Here is an 18,197-nt window from a genome sequence, read left to right as displayed (position 1 = left end):
AGTCGAATTCGACATAGTGAATTTTCTTCTACTCTGGCCGTGGTTTTTTTCCGAAAAGGCTTTCACGTAAAAATCTGTGTGTTCTTTATTTTTATTTCTATTTTCTTTGCGATATATTGTCATTAACGACATTCTATTTTTATATATTTATTTATGGTAGCATTGGGCTCATTTACTAATACTACAACTCATTTACTATTACTACTGATGGGAGTCGAGTCCACCAATATAAACCTACGCCTAATTTGCAATTTAAGCAAGATAGGAGTAGGGTCGATCCTCGAGACCTGGGTTTCGCAAATTGTTGCTCTCTTGACCAGATCTATGTCGGGGCAGTTGTCGTGCCCAAGATATTAGGGGGAGGATAAAATCAAAAACCTGGAACCTGAAATAAATAAATAAAACGCGTAAAAAGTAAAAGTTGAAAATGAACTAATAAAAAATAGTTAAATAAATTTGAAGAAAAAATAATTAGAATAAGCTCAGCTTTAGGCACGGATTTTTCCTCGTCTTTAAACCGATCCTCGAAATTAGATGAACTCCTCTTTTCCAATAAGCTAGTTATAGCTACCAAGGACGCCTCGGACACCAACTCTTCCTTGTGCAAATTAGTTATGGAACGTCCAATAACTAACCCTTACCGATCGAACAACCACGAAACGTTCGTGATTTAGAACTCTGGTAGCTTTGCGTTCTAGAAGAGCCTAGCTCGAACTAATGCCCTCAACCGCGTGGGACATTTAAATCCAGTTACTACTTCCCTTGACGGAACCAAACAACAATCTCCACTTGGCACGCCAATGTGTTTACAAAAAACCGATTAGAATCAATCCTTTCGGAATTCCAACTGTACGTCTAACCACACTAAATCAAGTCTTTTTTGGCTTAATGTTGATCTGACTTTGTGAGTTGACAAAATCATACTCTTAATCCGGAGAAAGAATAAGTATTGGAATTTAGGAGTTAATTTGCTCGGGTTCGTAACTCACGGGTCTTGACGAGGCTAATTCCGACCTAAAGTTGAAAATAGATTTAGTTGGCTAAGGTTTGGGGCATGTTGGTATTGGATAAATTAAATAAGGTAAAAATGGGTGAAAAAGATGGGTGGCGTGATCGAGTATGAGGGGCTGGAATTTTGGTGATGTATTAAAGTGGGTTAGCTACTGGGAGTGAAAAGAAAGTTTGAAAAATTAATTGTAAATGGTCTAAGAGGTAACAAGCTGGAAAGGAATTGAAAGTAAAGGAAACTAAATACTACAAATAAATTTGTTGGTAGAGAGGAGAGAATGTATAAAAGGATGAAAGCTTGATTTCTTGCTTGATGAATAAATGAACAATGTAGCCTCTATTTATACTAGTGACTTTACTAAATTAGGAGCCAACTAGTCATAGAAAATTAAGGAAAAATATTCCATGATATACAAAAAATCCCAACATAATCTCCCACTAAGTCAACAAAAATTTCAGCTAATTAATCTTGGAAAAATTCTGCTTTGGCCCTCCTTCTTTGCTTATTTCTTCAATCTAGCCCAATTGTTTCCTTTTTCTTCTATTTAGCCCCAAATTGCATCCCTACACAAAATTCAATATAAACATGAAAAAATTAGTGGTGCGCTCTCATAAATTAACCAATTTAATTACATAAAATATGTAACTTTAGCATTTAATAAACTACAATGAACAGATTTAACTCCATTATTGAGACGTTCCAGCATGGGAACCAATGGCCACGAAAGGGCATAAAAATATTCAATAAATAGAAAAGTTCAGTGCTGTGCGGATTCAGAGCAAAGACATACTTACAGATATGTTTCACGGTCTATAAATAGCAAATTCCAGTGTTACGTGGGTTCAGAGCAAGGCCGAAAGACCTTGGCTAAGATGGATATGGTGAATGCGAACGGAGAGCATGTTAATGAGCTACTTCAAGCTCAAGCTCACGTTTGGAACCACATTTTCAATTTCATAAATTCCATGTCTCTCAAATGTGCAATTGATTTAGGTATCCCAGATATTATTCAAAATCATGGCAAGCCCATGACCATTACTGAGTTGGTTGCTGCACTGCCAATGCTCAACCCTACCAAGGCATGCAACATCTACCGGCTCATGCGTATTTTGGTTCATTCGGGATTCTTTGCACAACGAAATTTATGCAATGATGCTCAAGAAGATGGTTATGTTCTTACGAATGCTTCTCGTCTGCTACTTAAGGATAATCCCTTAAGCGTAACACCTTTTTTGAAAGCTATGTTGGATCCTATTTTAACAGAGCCTTGGCATTGTTTAGGCACCTGGTTCAAAAATAATGATCATACTCCATTTGATACCACACACGGAAAGACATTCTGGGACTATGCCGGACATGACCAAAAGCTAAACAGTTTGTTTAATGAAGGAATGGCTAGCGATGCTCGATTGGTTAATAGCATTCTTATTGACAAGTGCAAAAAGGTGTTCGAGGGATTGAATTCTTTGGTGGATGTTGGAGGTGGTACCGGAACATTGAGCAAGGCCATTGTTGATGCGTTTCCACACTTGGAGTGTATTGTGCTTGATCTTCCTCATGTTGTTGCTAACTTACAAGATAGTGGGAACTTGAAATATGTTGCAGGTGACATGTTTAAGGAAATTCCAGCTTCAGATGCAAGTTTACTAAAGGTTTTTTGCTAAATCTTTTATCAATTATCTCTGTTTTCACAATAATGTGCAATAGATATAATCATATCATTTTGATCAATGAATGGGTTATGCTTTTGTGTTAATTAAACAGTGGATATTGCATGATTGGAATGATGATGAATGCTTGAAGATTTTGAAGCGATGTAAGGAGGCAATTTCAAGACAAAACAAGAAGGGAGGAAAGGTGATGATAATAGATATGGTATTGATGAAGAATGAGAAAATGAATGGTGAAGCCTTCAACTCGACAGAAACGCAGCTCTTCTTCGATATGCTGATGATGGTTTTGGTGACCGGAAAAGAGAGACAAGAAGAAGAATGGGCTAAACTATTTTTTGCTGCAGGGTTTAGTAACTACAAAATTACTCCTATTTTAGGTTTGAGATCTCTTATTCAAGTTTTTCCTTAATAAAATTAAGTAATATGTTTGGAAGAAAAGTCACAAACGCTAAATATAAACCGTAAAAAGAATATGAAAAATACTAAAAAAATTTATAACTCTTATATTGTTTGTCTTTCTCTAATTATAATTTATCTCATAGTTTATCAAATAAAATATTTTTGACCAATAATGACATTGCAATTAATGGCTACAGTAAGCTAATCAGAATGAGAAAGAAAATAGTCGAGATTTTTTCAAAATAAAAAAATAATTACGAGAATGATATATCATTTAAATTATTAATGAAAATGGAGTCTTTTATAGAGTATTATTGGTTGTCGCCAAGCTGCCAATCATTATAATAATTTTTTTAAATAGTGTCACTTAACACATTAACGACACTGATATAAATTTAAATTACACAAATATATAAAGATGTCACTCAACAAATATCAAAAGTAAATAAGCATGTGATTCAAACTGAATTAAAATTAAAATTATACGTGCATGGACTGAAGTAAAACAAATTACGGACAAAACCACCAAACTATGAAAGGCTTGAATTGCCAATTACCCAAAACCTAAAAAACTGCATACCCACGTTATTGGTGAACTTGGCGGCAAGTTTCCTCTCATATTATAAACTCTCTCCGAGGGCCTTTATATATATATATATATAAATCAAACCGGTTTTGCCAATGTATTAAGTGATACTACTTAAATATATATTTTTCTCACCATAATTGGGAGGTGGGTCCGCCTGATAGCTTGGTGGGATCCAATGAAGCTATAAAAAATATCTATTTTCATAAATAATTTAAATTTTTTATAATTTTCGTAATTAATTTTTTTATATTATTTTGATAAAAAAACCCAAAATAATCCTTATGTAAACATTCAATTTCACCCAAAACATTTAATGAAAATTCTCTTGATTTTGGATTGAATTATGGACCTTGGACACCCAATTGTACCAGTGCTGTGTGAGGGTCTACTCATCTTTGGCAATTTCATTTTGGGGTTTCATACCCATTGAATTAGACACATTCAATAATCTTTCATTATTTCTTTGATTTTTTTTTTAAATCTTTCCTCATATCACAGTATCTTCAATTTTACATGCCTCAGCAGAAACTGAAAGTTCACAAAGTTTGGAATGGATACAAAGCTTGAAATGCTTATGCACATCACTAATAAGGTACATTGACCCTTTCACTCAAAATCATACTTTACAGTTTTTGTCATTCATACATTTACTGACCGACGCATCAAAGGGTGCTCCAGAGATCAAACTCTGATGCTCTTTTTACCCAATTTGCAGATAACTGCAACTCATCAACCATCATATTAGCTCAACCCTGAAAATTTGACATCAATAATCGGCATCATGTGTGGGAATCTTGAGCAAAAGCCATGGATTCTCCAACCAAGCAACCTAGCTTAACTATTATCGATACTCAAACCCTTGAGCCGAGATCATCGCTTTAAGCAACTGCTTTTCAATCGCTTATAGCTACCTTGATGCACCTCCCAGACCGATAACCACGAGAAAAGCCATAGACCTCAACTACCCATCCCTCGCCACAATATGTCTACAAAGAAATTCCAATAGCCTCTTTCACTAGTTGGGTGAGACCAAGCCACAAGTACAACACTATAACTGTCGATCTACAACACCAAATTCGTTCATCGATCATGATTAATGTGCGAACCAATGTTGCACAACCATCTTCGACTATAGCATGTCCTCTGGTTCCCAAAGTACTCTATTAGTCACATTCAGACCACCAATTGTGAACAGCATGCCACAAATATTATCGTAATCATGAACGGCTAGTCCTACACCATCAGACTCGTGGCAACCTGATCATTAGTCTTTGTGTGCATCAAAATTCCAATTCTGATCTAACTCATTTGAAGCAGAATAGGGGGCTCTAGACTGAACAAAAAGATAGCTAGAACATAAGGTACACATATGTCGCTATTCGGTTATTCCGTCAACCACCAATTTTTAACCGAACAAATAGATGAAATTTTTAACAGAAAAGACCAATTTGTTCTTTTTATAGGTGATAATGATGATGTAATCATCTGACAATTCATACAATTACACATTAAACCATAGTTCACGTATAGTTTTGAGATTTATCGCTAAAAAATAAAAAATATATAAAAATATATATATATAATTCAAAAATATTAAAAAAATCACAAAGAAAAAATGAATGGAAATTTCAATTTAATCTCCTGCCCCCTTCGCCTTATCGTCTATATAATCTTGGACCAAAAGCCACGGTTGGTACTTGCCTGGGCTTGGTGGGTGGCTTTTGGTAGTGGATGGTCAAAAATGAAAAATATTAACAATAAAAAAATCTCAACATCAACCTTAACACCAGCATAAAATACTGTTTGAAAATTGTAAAAGAAAAAATTTAAAATGGGGGGAAAATTCCTCTCCTCATGGTTTTTTTAATAAATTTATTAATATCCAATATGCTACAATCTCATACCTAAAGAAATAAACTCAAATTCAAACTCAGACCGAAACAACCAAGTCCAATAAAGGCTAATTGCCCATACAAATGATAGGATAGGCCTCAAACAAAGCACAAACGGTCTTCCACAAAGCACCCTTTCCATCTCTTGTATTTTTGAAGTTTCTACTGGCTTCCTCTTCAACTCAAGTAGTTAGCACAAAATGAAGAAGGGATTTTGAAGCCTTGAATTTGCATAGCAAAGCCTATGCTCAAAACTATTAGATCTAGGCGCCTGCCCGAGCAACCTCAAGTAAGGAGCACAAAGCTTATAAGGCTTATGGATATCACTAGTAAGGTACGTTGACCCTTTGACTCAATATCATACTTTACACTTTTTGTCATTCCAAAATTTACTGACTTTTTTTACCAATGATGAAGTCAAGAGCTTTACTACTAACTTATTTTCTCAAATCTTTCAAAATCTAAAACTATAAAGAATATTGTGTTTTCTCTCATTATCTTCTTTTTATTTTTCTTATTTCTTTTAAACACTCTAAAAGGTACGTAGAAAGCTTCTAGCTGTTCAGTTAATCTATTTCACACTCTGCTTATAATAGGTTTTAGTAATACAATAGTTAGATTATGGATTCTTTTTAAAAAAAATTTATATTGATTTTGAGGCTGGGTGTTAAATATTTTAGGGGTAGGGGCCTAGTTGGTTTTCTTTTTGTTCGATTTGGGATAGATGAAATTTGGTCTCAAAACCATAAAAATTGGTTGGATCGATTTTTTATCAATTTATCTAGTTTGTAGTTGGCGGTCTAATTATCGATTTTTGGATCGATGTACTAGTCGATTTCTAGTCTAATAAGCCGATCTAATCTGGTTTAAACAATCATGATTTTTGATGATCAAGAAACAAAAGAAAAAAAAGTCAAAGTATGGATTAATGATTACATTTTTTGCTTTTGATTTAAATATGAAAAAGGTTCATGTAGTCTTTTGAAATTTAAAATTTACTCCTATAATTTTTTTTCGTTTGCAACAAATGTCTTGACAAGTGGCAATGACAAGTGGATCTTATGATTTACATTTTGAAATGGCAAGTGAGATATATTTCTTTCGTAGCTACTTGACAAACATATTTGTAACATCTTAAAATAGGGCTTTGATGTGGTGCCCCAAACTCAGCCGGAATGGTCTGACCTGAATTTCGAACGTCACATTAGTCGCTGATTCCGTTGTAAAAGGGACCAATCGACCAATCACACCACACAATTAATCATGAAATATTTAATAAAAACCTAATATCATGCTTCCGTTGTGCTGCTCTGATCAACAATCAACAACAAGACTAATTCACAATTTAATACTTAATAGACAATTACCTCGAAAACTTTAGTTAAACATACGTGCATTCAATAGAGCATTTTTAAAATACTGTATTTGTAGGGACTTGGAAAAACCGTTTAGTTTAAAAACATATAATTAGATTTAAAATGTAATATATAGTAATATGTTGGGAAAAATTCCATTTCACAAATTTTAGTAATAGGATTGTAGGATTTAACATATAAATCTTATTTTTGGAAAATTTATTAATGCCTCTTGCACAACCTCATAGCATTATAAATTAATTAGTTAGCAGACATTTAACAATTTACATAACTTGACCAAATTTTGTGTTACATCTCATGCATACCAAGCACATGTTTGTATCTAAATCACACATAAAACATCTAAGGTTTACCTCGATGACCAACGACTCTTCAATCCGCACTTACAAGTTAGTCGAACAATTATTCAAACCAATTATCAAACAATCATAATCCATCATTCAATCATCTATCTAACGCAATGATAAAAGTTTTAAACCAAACAATTAAATAGTCCACAGTGTCCCATTACAACTTGAAAATTATAAGTTTAATACTAAATCCCATAACTTGGTCTCACATTGCCTTCCTCATTAGGTTAGGGAACATAATGATGTACCCAGATATAGCCTCGATTTGGATCACTTGGATGACTCACTCCCACACCTCTTCACAAGATAAGTCACTGCAATATTATAAAATAGTGGGTGAGCTTATGAAAGTTCAGTGAGTGCTCAAACATACTACAAATAAACACATCAGTTAGGTTAAAAGGTGACAAACAATAACGGTTCACATATTATTGCAGTCTACACAAAATAGTAACTCACACGACACAACAATTCTCATACAATAAGCAGTGCACAAATAATAAGTAATTCACATAAAATGGAAAGATCACATAAACTATCAATTCGCACCAAACATCTGTTCATATGAAATAACAGTTCTTACCAAATGACAGCTCATGCAAAATAATAGTTCATATGAAATATCAGTTCATACCGAATAACACTTCATGCGAAATAAAAGTTCATGCTCTATCAGAACTCATATATCTCAAATATTGATAAATTTTGCTTTTTCTGATTATGAAACTTATAGAGACTCTATCACCACCTATAAGTGGACTCTATCACCACACATTGGATAAACGGATCTCCAAAACACACCACATGACTCATAAAGTCGTACGCTATCTTCATGTAAGTTTAGCACGTATGCTCACACTCTCCAAACACACCACGCTATCTACAATGAATGGAGCTATGCTCGACATTCCTTTATCTCTCCAACACATCTCCGAGGCACAATGTCCATCACAATAAAAAGGGGTGAGTACTCACAATTCTATGGCATGCCAACTATATTCAATGATTCCATAAGGTCACAATGTCAAAATATCTCTTTAACACATTCATAATATTCAATATAATAGGGCTCGTAATTAAGCAGAGCTCGAACATTATAACACAGTTCGCAATTCACAATTCGCAATAGAGCATGGTTCGCAAATAATGTCACTTTTATGCAACATATATTGCACACATAACACAGTTCACATATCACTCACGATTTAGCTCACATAAATCATTGTTCACATATTTTATTTAGCGTAGGGCACGCAATACCTTAGCTTACACGCAATGCAACTCAAAATCTCACAATACACAATTTGAAAAATTAATGCAGTTTGCCATATTAATACAGATTACCAAATTAACACAGTTCGCCATAATAATATAATTCACCAAGTTAACATGGTTCACAATATAACACAATACACAAATAGAATTGACTCGCAATATCTTAACTATCATAATTCACTTACGGATTCGTACATGCATAGATATGCATTATCGATAAAATTTGTATATTATAAGAGTCCACATTATATTATTTATTCAGATATATTAATCATAAATATTACAAAATTATATACGAATATAGCTTATATATATACATATTTATTTAATGACCTTTGTGACTTTAAATTTTAAGCATACATCATAAATTTATATATTATAAAACCATTCTCGTAATTATATATATACAGAACCATGCATATATATATATTATATTATATTATATTATATTATATTATAATACCAAAATCCATTAATATATATTAGGTAAAATAAAGACATGCATATATATTATATAAGATGAAGTCATGCACATATATATATATAATATATGTATAGCCACCCACGTGTATATATTTATATTACAACCAACACATATAATATATATATATATATATATATATAATTACTTAGCACCAAAGCACTCATATATATTATATATATGACTCAATCTCACGCATATATATATTACCAGCTCCCTCGTTGATATTATATATATAACACCTAATATATATTGTATACAAAATAAAGTCAATGTTTATATATTATAAGTTCATGCATTTTTCACCATTAAAATCACATAGTATATATACTCAACGATTCAACCAAAATTATAAGAATTTGCATAATGAAGAAGCCAAGGTTCACATATTAATTAAGCAGGGGATTTGCATATGCTACCTTAGCCTGTGTACTAGAGTTTAAATGTAGTATACCAAATTAACCACTCACCTTAGTCAATACATCTTGCACAACAATGTCAAACAAGCTTTTATTACCCTTTCAAATTGCTCGTGAAATCTCCCAATGAATCCGAAACATTGCATACACATTAAATACAATATAAAAATCATTATTATCAGCCTTAAACTAAAAAAATAGTAGCAAAATCACCACTCGAAGCTCACTTTTCTCATACCGAAAGTTTAACTAGTTTTGCCGAAATAGGTGTTTTACCACTCAAACTTGATCTCTAAGCCTTAATTTTGATTCTAATATACCTAAATATCATCTAATTACATATCCAATCCATCAATTACATCCAATTTTACTGATCTAATTTTTCCGGAAAAATCAAGCTTACATTCAATTTGCTTAAATTCATTAAGGATTTCTTAAATTAAGATAAAATACCTTTTAATTAGATCAAAATGAGCTAGAAATCACTTTAAAGCCAGAGCTTAGCCAAGAAATATGATATCTACCATTTTTAATCCAAAAATCAACTTAAAATAAAGTGATATATTGAGATATCAATTAAATCATTTAAATCTTAAATTTAAATAACAACCCGCTTAGTTTAATCATAAAAAGTTAGAATCTCACCTCAATTTTTCAAAATTGATGAGCTATGGAGCTAATTCGAGCTTTGAACGTGTAAAGAACTTTAGAGAAATTGAGGTTGAAAACATGATTATTCTTCAAAATTGAAAAGAGGTTTTATGTTTAGAGAGCTTAGGCATAAAAAAGGATGACCTAATTTCTGGAGAAAAGCTTTGATTTGGTGTTTGGAAAATTTTTGAAGAAGATGAAGAATGAGAGGGAAGGAGACGTGGGGTTGTTGAATAGGCAACCCATTTTTAAAAATTGGGTCATTGCCCATTTAACCACCTCCAGTTCCTTCCCTTTTTCAAATAGGTCCTTACTTTTCAATTAAAACCAATTTCAAAATTATTTTCAAATCAAACCTCTCTTTTTTTAAAAATCCTTCTTCATCAAATTAATTCCCAGACACCTAGTTTTAATTTCCTAACCTAAAATTATTAATTCTAATTATTCTAATATTTTATTTAATTAACTCCTAATTATTTAATTACATAATATAATTAAGGTTTCCGGTTCACTAACCCCCGACTTACTTACTCGATTCTCCTAACCTGGTTTTCGGGATGTGACACTTGAAGTTTGAGCCAGGCGAGTTGCGGTCACCAGTGGGACTAGCGAGCTGTGGACGCCAGTGGACCTGACGAGCCGTTGGCACTAGTGAATTAGGTGAGCTACGATCAGTGGATTGGATCGATGATTAAAATTAGGAGTAGCCAAAGGGCAGTTCCGCCAAAATTAGGAAGTTAACTTATTTTCCTCTTCACAACACCACGCATGCACGTAACTCTTTTCTACTTCTACTACGAATAGGGCATCCTAAGAACATCAAAACACCTAGTGTCTATAAATTAAGCTCTTTTCATTGAAAAATTCATATTCTTTTGAATGACAAAACTCTCTCAAATTCCTTTATCGATTATCTTGTTGTCAAGTTTCCACGAAAACAAGAACTTAGAACTTAGCTCTTAGGATTTAAGGCAAAACTATGTTTCTCTATTGTGTTGATATTTAGAAATAATTAAGAAAAGCTCACTGTAACAGTCCGTTTTAAGCTAAATCAGAACAATGGTTTCGGAACCACAAATCTGAAGTTGTAAAATTATTTTAATATTATTTTTGGTATTTACAACATGTTATTTGATATGTGTGAAAATTTCGTGATTTAATTTTACTGATTGGTTAGTTAATTTGATAAAAGGACTAAATCTCGTAAAATGCAAAAGTGGCATACTAATTGTTTAATTATTTATTTGCTATGATTAATTAAATGTGAGGTCCTTATGATGTGATTAGACTATAAAGGAGATAGTGGATTTTAATGGCTTGACATTTGTGTAATTATTAATGTTTTAAAAGGTTAAAATATTTAAAAAGTAATTAAAGTTAAATTAAAATAAAACAAATTAGGTTGTCATCTTTCTTTCATCATTTTGAACCGAAAGTAAAAGCATCGAAAGCCATTTCTGGAGCTTTTGCATCCGGCAATCTTGCATGCTTGATTAGGGTATGTTTTGAGCTCAATTTTTGATGATTTTTACGTTTTTTAGATCGTTGCTTCGTATACTAGCTAGCCCGTTGTCGAAACCATTTTTAAATTTGAAAAAAAAAGGATCGACTTTGAAAATGAAAATAGGAGTCGCCACCGATCTTTTATTGAGGTGCGATCGAATCACCTTGAAAATAATTTTAGGTCTGCGAATTTTGAGAAAGCAGGTTCGGGAGTCGGTTACGCACGAGGAAGGGTTAGCACCCTCGTGACGCCCAAAATTGGTACCAAATTGATTGTTTAATGTCTTAGAGTGGAAATTTTGAAAAGATTTTAAAAATACAATCCTTTTAAATGAAAATTTGAATGAAACGAATCGGAGGATGAAACTCATTTATTTCAAGGAAATAGATTGTCACACTCAGTAAGTTAGAGTGTAACATTTTAAATCCGCGAAATTAAGTTTATCTCTTGACTTTTAAAACCTATACATTTTGAGAAGGGTATCTAATTATTTGGGTCAAATGAGAAAATCAAAACCCAGTAAGTTAGGGTTTGATTTCACAAAATTCCTAAATATCGAATATTGCCTTTATTTTTATTTTTATTTTTTAGAAAAAATCCTCGTCTCGAGAAAACATGTCATACCCAATGCGTTAGGACACAACGTATCGAATTCCCGAGAATGAGCTTTTTAATTAAAGAGGATATTCAATTTCCTAGATCCCGAAGAAGATTGGAATCTAGTAAGTTAGGACACAATCTTTTCGAGGATCCCAAATTTCGAGTGTCGCGTTATCTTGAAAGACTTTTGTATAAAATGATTTTGATATTTAAATGATATGAAACATAACCTTTTAAGCAGATAAAATGCTATAGAATGATATGTACAACGTGAAATGATAATTCGTAAGCCAAAATGTACATTAATGAATACAAATAATCAATTGATACAAACAAACAATATCGTATACATAAGAGCAATGGTTGCATGTAAATATTAACATTTAAAAGCTAATGAATTAAAAATCAATAATATACATATATTAATTTAAATAAATAATACACATGGAGTGAAAAACTTGATATAAATAATAATATATATGATAATATATATATATATATAAGTTGAAATAAGCGAAATAAATTAAAATAGGGTCCTTTAAAAAAATTATATGTGTGTATAGATAAATAAAAGATATAGTATGAAATCAATAACATATTATATATGAGCATATGTTTAATAAAATGATTTAATATAAATTGTATATAGGTATAAAATAGTATTGTATAAAAATGTTAAAACTTAAAATAATATTACATAATAACATAAAATAATGTATATACGTAAGAAAAATGGTGATTAAATATATAAACTAGTGTAATAACAAGATCAATAATAATATTAGTAATAATAACACTGATAATAATAATAATAATAAATTAATTAATAATCTAATTAATAAAGAAGCAAATAATAAAAAAAGGATGAAATTAAATTAAAAACAGGATTGAAGAAAAGAAAAAAAAATGAAAATAAAGTAAAGGGGCCAAATGTAATGCGCGAATAAATTGGGGGACCAAGTGGGAAATAATCCCCGTCCTTCCAAAACGCGACGTTTTGATACGGATCAAATTGGAATAAAACCTGGAATGCGTGGTCAAATCTAAATAAAATAAACTGATGAATTTGAAATAGTTATAAAAAGAAAGGGGTACGTTTGTGCAAATTTTCCCTTGCACTATAAAACGCGCGGATCCTTCCCCGGGTCGGGTCACCGCGCGGGCCAAGAGCCACTAAACGGCGTCGTTTTGGCGCTATGGGCTTTAACGCAAAACGACACCGTATTACACTATTATTTAAACAACATTTAGATAAAAAAAATTAGTTGCTGCCTATGTTTTTAAAAAAATTGTGCTTGCTCTCTGCTAGGGTTTCACCTTAGTTTCTACCACCGCTCACAAGCCGAAGCAACAGCCCTCTCAACTCCGATTTTGATGGTGTAGACGGAGGCCGACGACGAACTAGCTGAGGTAAATACCCTTCTTATTTGCTTTTCCCTTCTTTAAAATAGTAACCAAAACGTAGAAAGAAAAAAAACGAATTGGAAAAGAAATAGTCAAAAGAAAACCCCCTTTCCCTCTGGCGCCGTAACCCCGAAGACCCCTCCAACTCCATTTTCAAACGGAGTCAACGGACCCCGACGGTGCTCTCACAATGGTGAGAACCTCTTTTTCCTTTTTCTTTTTCTATTTACCCACGATTAACCAAAATCGAAACCTCAAACTCCTGACAGAAAACCAAAAAAGTAAATAAAAAGAACAGTCACCTTTTGAACAATTTTTGCTTTTGATTTTCTTTTCTTAATTTTTTGTATTGATCGTGCGTCCGTGTAAACTTACAAAGGTTTAGCCTTTTTGTTTTATTGGCTGAAAATAAAAAACGAAAAATAAAAAAGAAATAAAAATACAATCTTTTGTTTTCTGCTGCGTTGTTTGCTCCATTTGCAGGTACGTCGTACGAGATCGAGGACGTGGCACGTACGGAGGCACGAACGTGGCACGTACGGAGTTGTGTGGTGCTGGGGGTCACTGTTTCAGCGCTCGTGCCATTTTCGAAACCCTAGGGTTTCTATTTTGTTTCGGTTTTGGGCTAGGGATATTCGCGCTTGATTTTGGGTAGTGGGCCACACAGGCTATTGTAAATGGACTGCTATTGGACTGTTATTAATTTTGGATTTGGTTTATATTTTTTTGTGTGGGCCCGAGTCAAAATTGGGCATTACACCCGTGTTTTAATTTTCAAAATTTTTGATGATTTTGTAAAATGCCATTCATGAATAGTCAAGCTTTTTGATGTTTGATGATGAAAAATAAATATTTGATGTTAGATTATTATGTTTTATTAAGTGATTTTTGATAAAAATGTTTATTAAGGATTAAATTGTGAAAATTGTGAATTGAGGGGTTAGGATGTGAAATAAATAGAATTTATGGATTTCTATGGACATAGGGAAGATTCGACCAAGCATGAGTATATTGAAATTTTGTGTATTTTGTGTTATTTTGAAATAGGGACTAAATTGTAAAAATGTGAAATTTTGGGGCAAAAGTGAAAATGTGCCTAAATGTGTGTTTTGGATTAAATTGAATATATTAATGAGTGAATAAGCTAAATTTGATATTATATAGATCAAGAAAACCAGAATTCGAACCTAGATCGAGGAAAAGCTAAAGTTATCAATTAAACGACTCGATTCGCCGTCTTAGCATCCCAGGTAAGTTCGTACATGTTAAACATTGTTACAATTACGCTTTTAGTGCTTCGTTATTGTATAAATTGTATACACGAGAATACGATCACGTTTAATGATAAATCGGTTATGTTTAGCACCTAGTATGAAATTCGAGATAGCTTGGGCTATTTATGGCACTTAGTGTGCAATTTGGAATAGCTTCAGCTATATATGACACTTAGTGTGCGAGACTGAGATAGCTTCGGCTATGTAAGGCACTTAGTGTGCGAGATTATAATAGCTTCGGCTATACGATGGCAATTAGTGTATGAAACATTGAGTGATTGATAATATTACGAGAAGGTTTAAGTTAGTTATGAATTTGTACAGGTATATACAAGTAAGTAGGAAGTTCAAATAAAAAAGGTTAAGATTTTGCACATAAGTATATGAATAAGCTTATGGAAGGTTTGATATTATCATGAGTTATACATTAATTTGTTCAAATTGTTGATTTGTGCTTTATGAATTATTGAGTATATTTAGTACGAACTTACTAAGCTTTGTAGCTTATCCTGTTTTTTTTTCCTGTGTTATATAGATTTTGAAAGCTAGCTCGAGTTCAGGAATTGTTCAGGAACATCGTCACACTATCGGTCACTATTTCGGTACCTTATAAATATGTACTTTCGACTTATGGCATGTATAGGCTAGTTTCGATATGGTACATTTTGATTAGTGTATATATAGCCATGCGAAAATGGCTTAATAATAATGTTAATGTTTGTGAATATTATGCCATGTATTCAACTCATTTTAGAAGTATGTTATATAGTATATAATTGTATGATAATAAGGATGTCCAAATAAGATTGCCGATTTTTCTTCTTAATGTTCAGATATGAATATTAAGTCATGCTACAAATGTGTTTCAAAGACATTAAAATGTGGTTATTTCACATATTAATATGATATTCAAATGTGGTTGTTTTTAGATGTATAATGCTGTCCATTTTGAGCATATTGATGCTGTCCATTTAGAGCATATTGATGCTGTCCACTTTAATGTATAATGTTGTCCAGTTTGAGCATATCGATGTTGTCCAATTTGATGTATAAATGCTGTCCAAAACAGGGTAGGTTACTTACGTTTGTATTATGTTGCATAGTTAGTAATTTGTTAATGAAATAAATGTATACAAATAGATGTTTTGATATTTGCTTGGAATATGATATGTCTTGATAAATGTTTAAAAATGTTTTAAGTATTTGAATGATATAAAATCTTGATTAGGTAAATGGTAATGGAAGGGTTGAAATACAAAGCATGATTTGAAAATGTAATTTAATTAGTAAAGCATGATTGATATTTGATGTGGATTGTTAATGACCTATGTTTTGACGAATAAATTGTTTTGATCATTATTTGAGATAAATTAGGGTTTAAATATATATATTTACATGCACATGACGCATATTTATATACAACTATGATATTTGGTTCATTTTGTTAAGTATGAGATTTCGATATTTATTATGCTTCGTAACCCTAATTGGGCGACGAATACGGGTTAGGGGTGTTACACTCGCAGCAAAGGAAACTAGGTTCGCCAAAAGACTAGCATGTGCGAACCTAGGTTCGCCTGTGTTTATGTATAAGTCTTAATGTGTTTTGCCTGTTAGTAACTTATCTATGTTGTAGAATTACGAACCTGATAGAATTGTCTAAAAGCAAAGACAAGGGAAAAACGAATCTTGTTTAAAAGCTTTCAACAAATTGGTGAGTGTTCAAGGGTCACCACTTGTATGTGCAAACCATAGAGTTAATTAGGAGCTTAGGGCTTTAACCTAAGTTTTGAGAGTAAGTCTTTGCTAAAACTCTATTTTGTGATTGAGTTTAAATATGTGTTTTTGTGAATAGTAATATGCGAGCTAATTATGAATAGTGTTCTATGAGCTCCTCTTGATTTCTGAGCTCTATGTTTAAATGAATGTATTGACACTATAATCTTCTGAAACCGTTGGATATAATGACATGCCATAGGAATGTGAGTACTCATCTTCGTGTTTTATGTTTTGGGCGAGAGGCCTTGAGATAGGGTAGGAGAAATAAGAGAATGTTAAGCTAAGCTCCATTCAATGGGATATGTTGGTGTGTTTGGAGAGTGCTAAGCTTTATGCTACACTTATGGGACATATTAAGACTCTTTGAGTCAAAGTAAGGAGTTATAAGAAGATCCACTTATCCAACGGAAAAGAACATGTGAATAAGATTGTGTTTTTCAAAATATTATGTTTTACTGTTTTAAGCTAACTAAAAGTAGATAACTGTGAACCAAGATTCGTGTAAATATGGCGAACCCGGTTCACAGATCCGTAACTTTGTTTAAATACTTGTTTAACTTATGTTTTCTATGCATGCTATGTGGTTTTCTTGTATATTCATTGAGTTCACAAGAGTTCACACATTCCTCTCTAAACATTAAAGACAGTTAGATCGCACAGTGTGTAGCGGTGATTGCGAGTGATCTAGGCAAAGTATAAACACTGGAAATGTGATATAAGCGAACTCTGGACATAAAGGGAAATGTGGGTTTCCTCTTGGGCTTAATGATTTCTTTCTATCTATAGACTTCGCCAATTGCTTTAAGTCTTAGTTTTGTTTTATATTTGTATTCAATATCTCTTGGAAACTGATAAAACTATATATGCACACCTAAATTTTTAAGTATACGAATATAGTTCAAAGATTTGCTAATAGTTTTTTAATTTGCAAGTACATGCTTAAGTATTTAATCTTTAACTGTGTTCGCCATAAGCAAAACTTGTAATAAATCAACTTGAGTAACCTTTATAGAGTTCGCCATAGTATTTGCGAAGTGATAAGGTTGTCGAACTGTGGAAAGTGCGAACCCTAACAATTGGCAAACTAGTACTTGCGAACCCTGAATAAATTTTGCTACACGGAATTAAGAGAGACCCTGCGAAACGTGTTCGCAGAATATAAACACATAGGGGTACGCGAAGACCTATCCTGTTTAAGGAAACTTACCCCAAAAAAGACTTAGAATGCATGAGGCAAGCATGGGTGCGAACCCCAACGTTAGACAGTTGAACTGCTGTGTTCCGCGAGGTATATTGCTCTGCAAAACTTAGAGTTCGCATGTTCTTAATTCCTTTCATCAAATAATTATGTCTTCAGGGAAAGAGTAGTTAAGTTCTTACAAGCGATGTAGGTTCGCATGTTACTGCTGTTGTGTACCATGAAGCTAGCGATGTGAGTTCACGAGGCTGTGATTTATTAAATCTAAACATGTTTTATGTTTTAACTTATGGTTTGCTGGAGGTTAAGTTGTGTTTAAATGGA

At 32.7% G+C, this 18,197-nt stretch overlaps 1 protein-coding gene and 1 long non-coding RNA gene across 3 annotated transcripts; one reads left to right on the top strand and one right to left on the bottom strand.

The window, feature by feature from the left end:
- The first annotated feature begins 1,829 nt into the window (after positions 1-1,829).
- Positions 1,830-3,120, top strand: LOC105778115 (trans-resveratrol di-O-methyltransferase). Its single transcript, XM_012601719.2, has 2 exons — positions 1,830-2,661; positions 2,774-3,120. The coding sequence occupies exons 1-2, from the start codon at positions 1,882-1,884 to the stop codon at positions 3,089-3,091; spliced, it is 1,098 nt and encodes a 365-aa protein (XP_012457173.1). The 5' UTR covers positions 1,830-1,881; the 3' UTR covers positions 3,092-3,120.
- Positions 3,121-7,286: 4,166 nt separating this feature from the next.
- LOC128033704 (uncharacterized) lies at positions 7,287-10,287 on the bottom strand. 2 transcript variants are annotated; one of them, XR_008189684.1, is made up of 2 exons: positions 10,109-10,287; positions 7,287-7,602 (listed from the first exon to the last, which is right to left on the bottom strand). It is a non-coding gene; the product is annotated as an uncharacterized LOC128033704 (long non-coding RNA). The 2 variants fall into 2 exon arrangements; XR_008189685.1 differs by lacking the exon at positions 10,109-10,287 and adding an exon at positions 9,515-9,993.
- Between the last annotated feature and the right edge of the window lie 7,910 nt (positions 10,288-18,197).

Source organism: Gossypium raimondii, chromosome 10 (assembly GCF_025698545.1).
Source record: "Gossypium raimondii isolate GPD5lz chromosome 10, ASM2569854v1, whole genome shotgun sequence".
Classification (NCBI taxonomy): Eukaryota; Viridiplantae; Streptophyta; class Magnoliopsida; order Malvales; family Malvaceae; genus Gossypium; species Gossypium raimondii.
Note: the sequence above shows the minus strand (reverse complement) of the source record. Positions and strands in the feature narration are given on the sequence as shown.

Coding starts and splice junctions, on each gene's coding strand:
- LOC105778115 (XM_012601719.2), top strand. CDS start 1,882: ATGGATATGGTGAATGCGAACGGAGAGCATGTTAATGAGCTACTTCAA. Junction 2,662..2,773: donor CAGATGCAAGTTTACTAAAG/GTTTTTTGCTAA, acceptor TTAATTAAACAG/TGGATATTGCATGATTGGAA.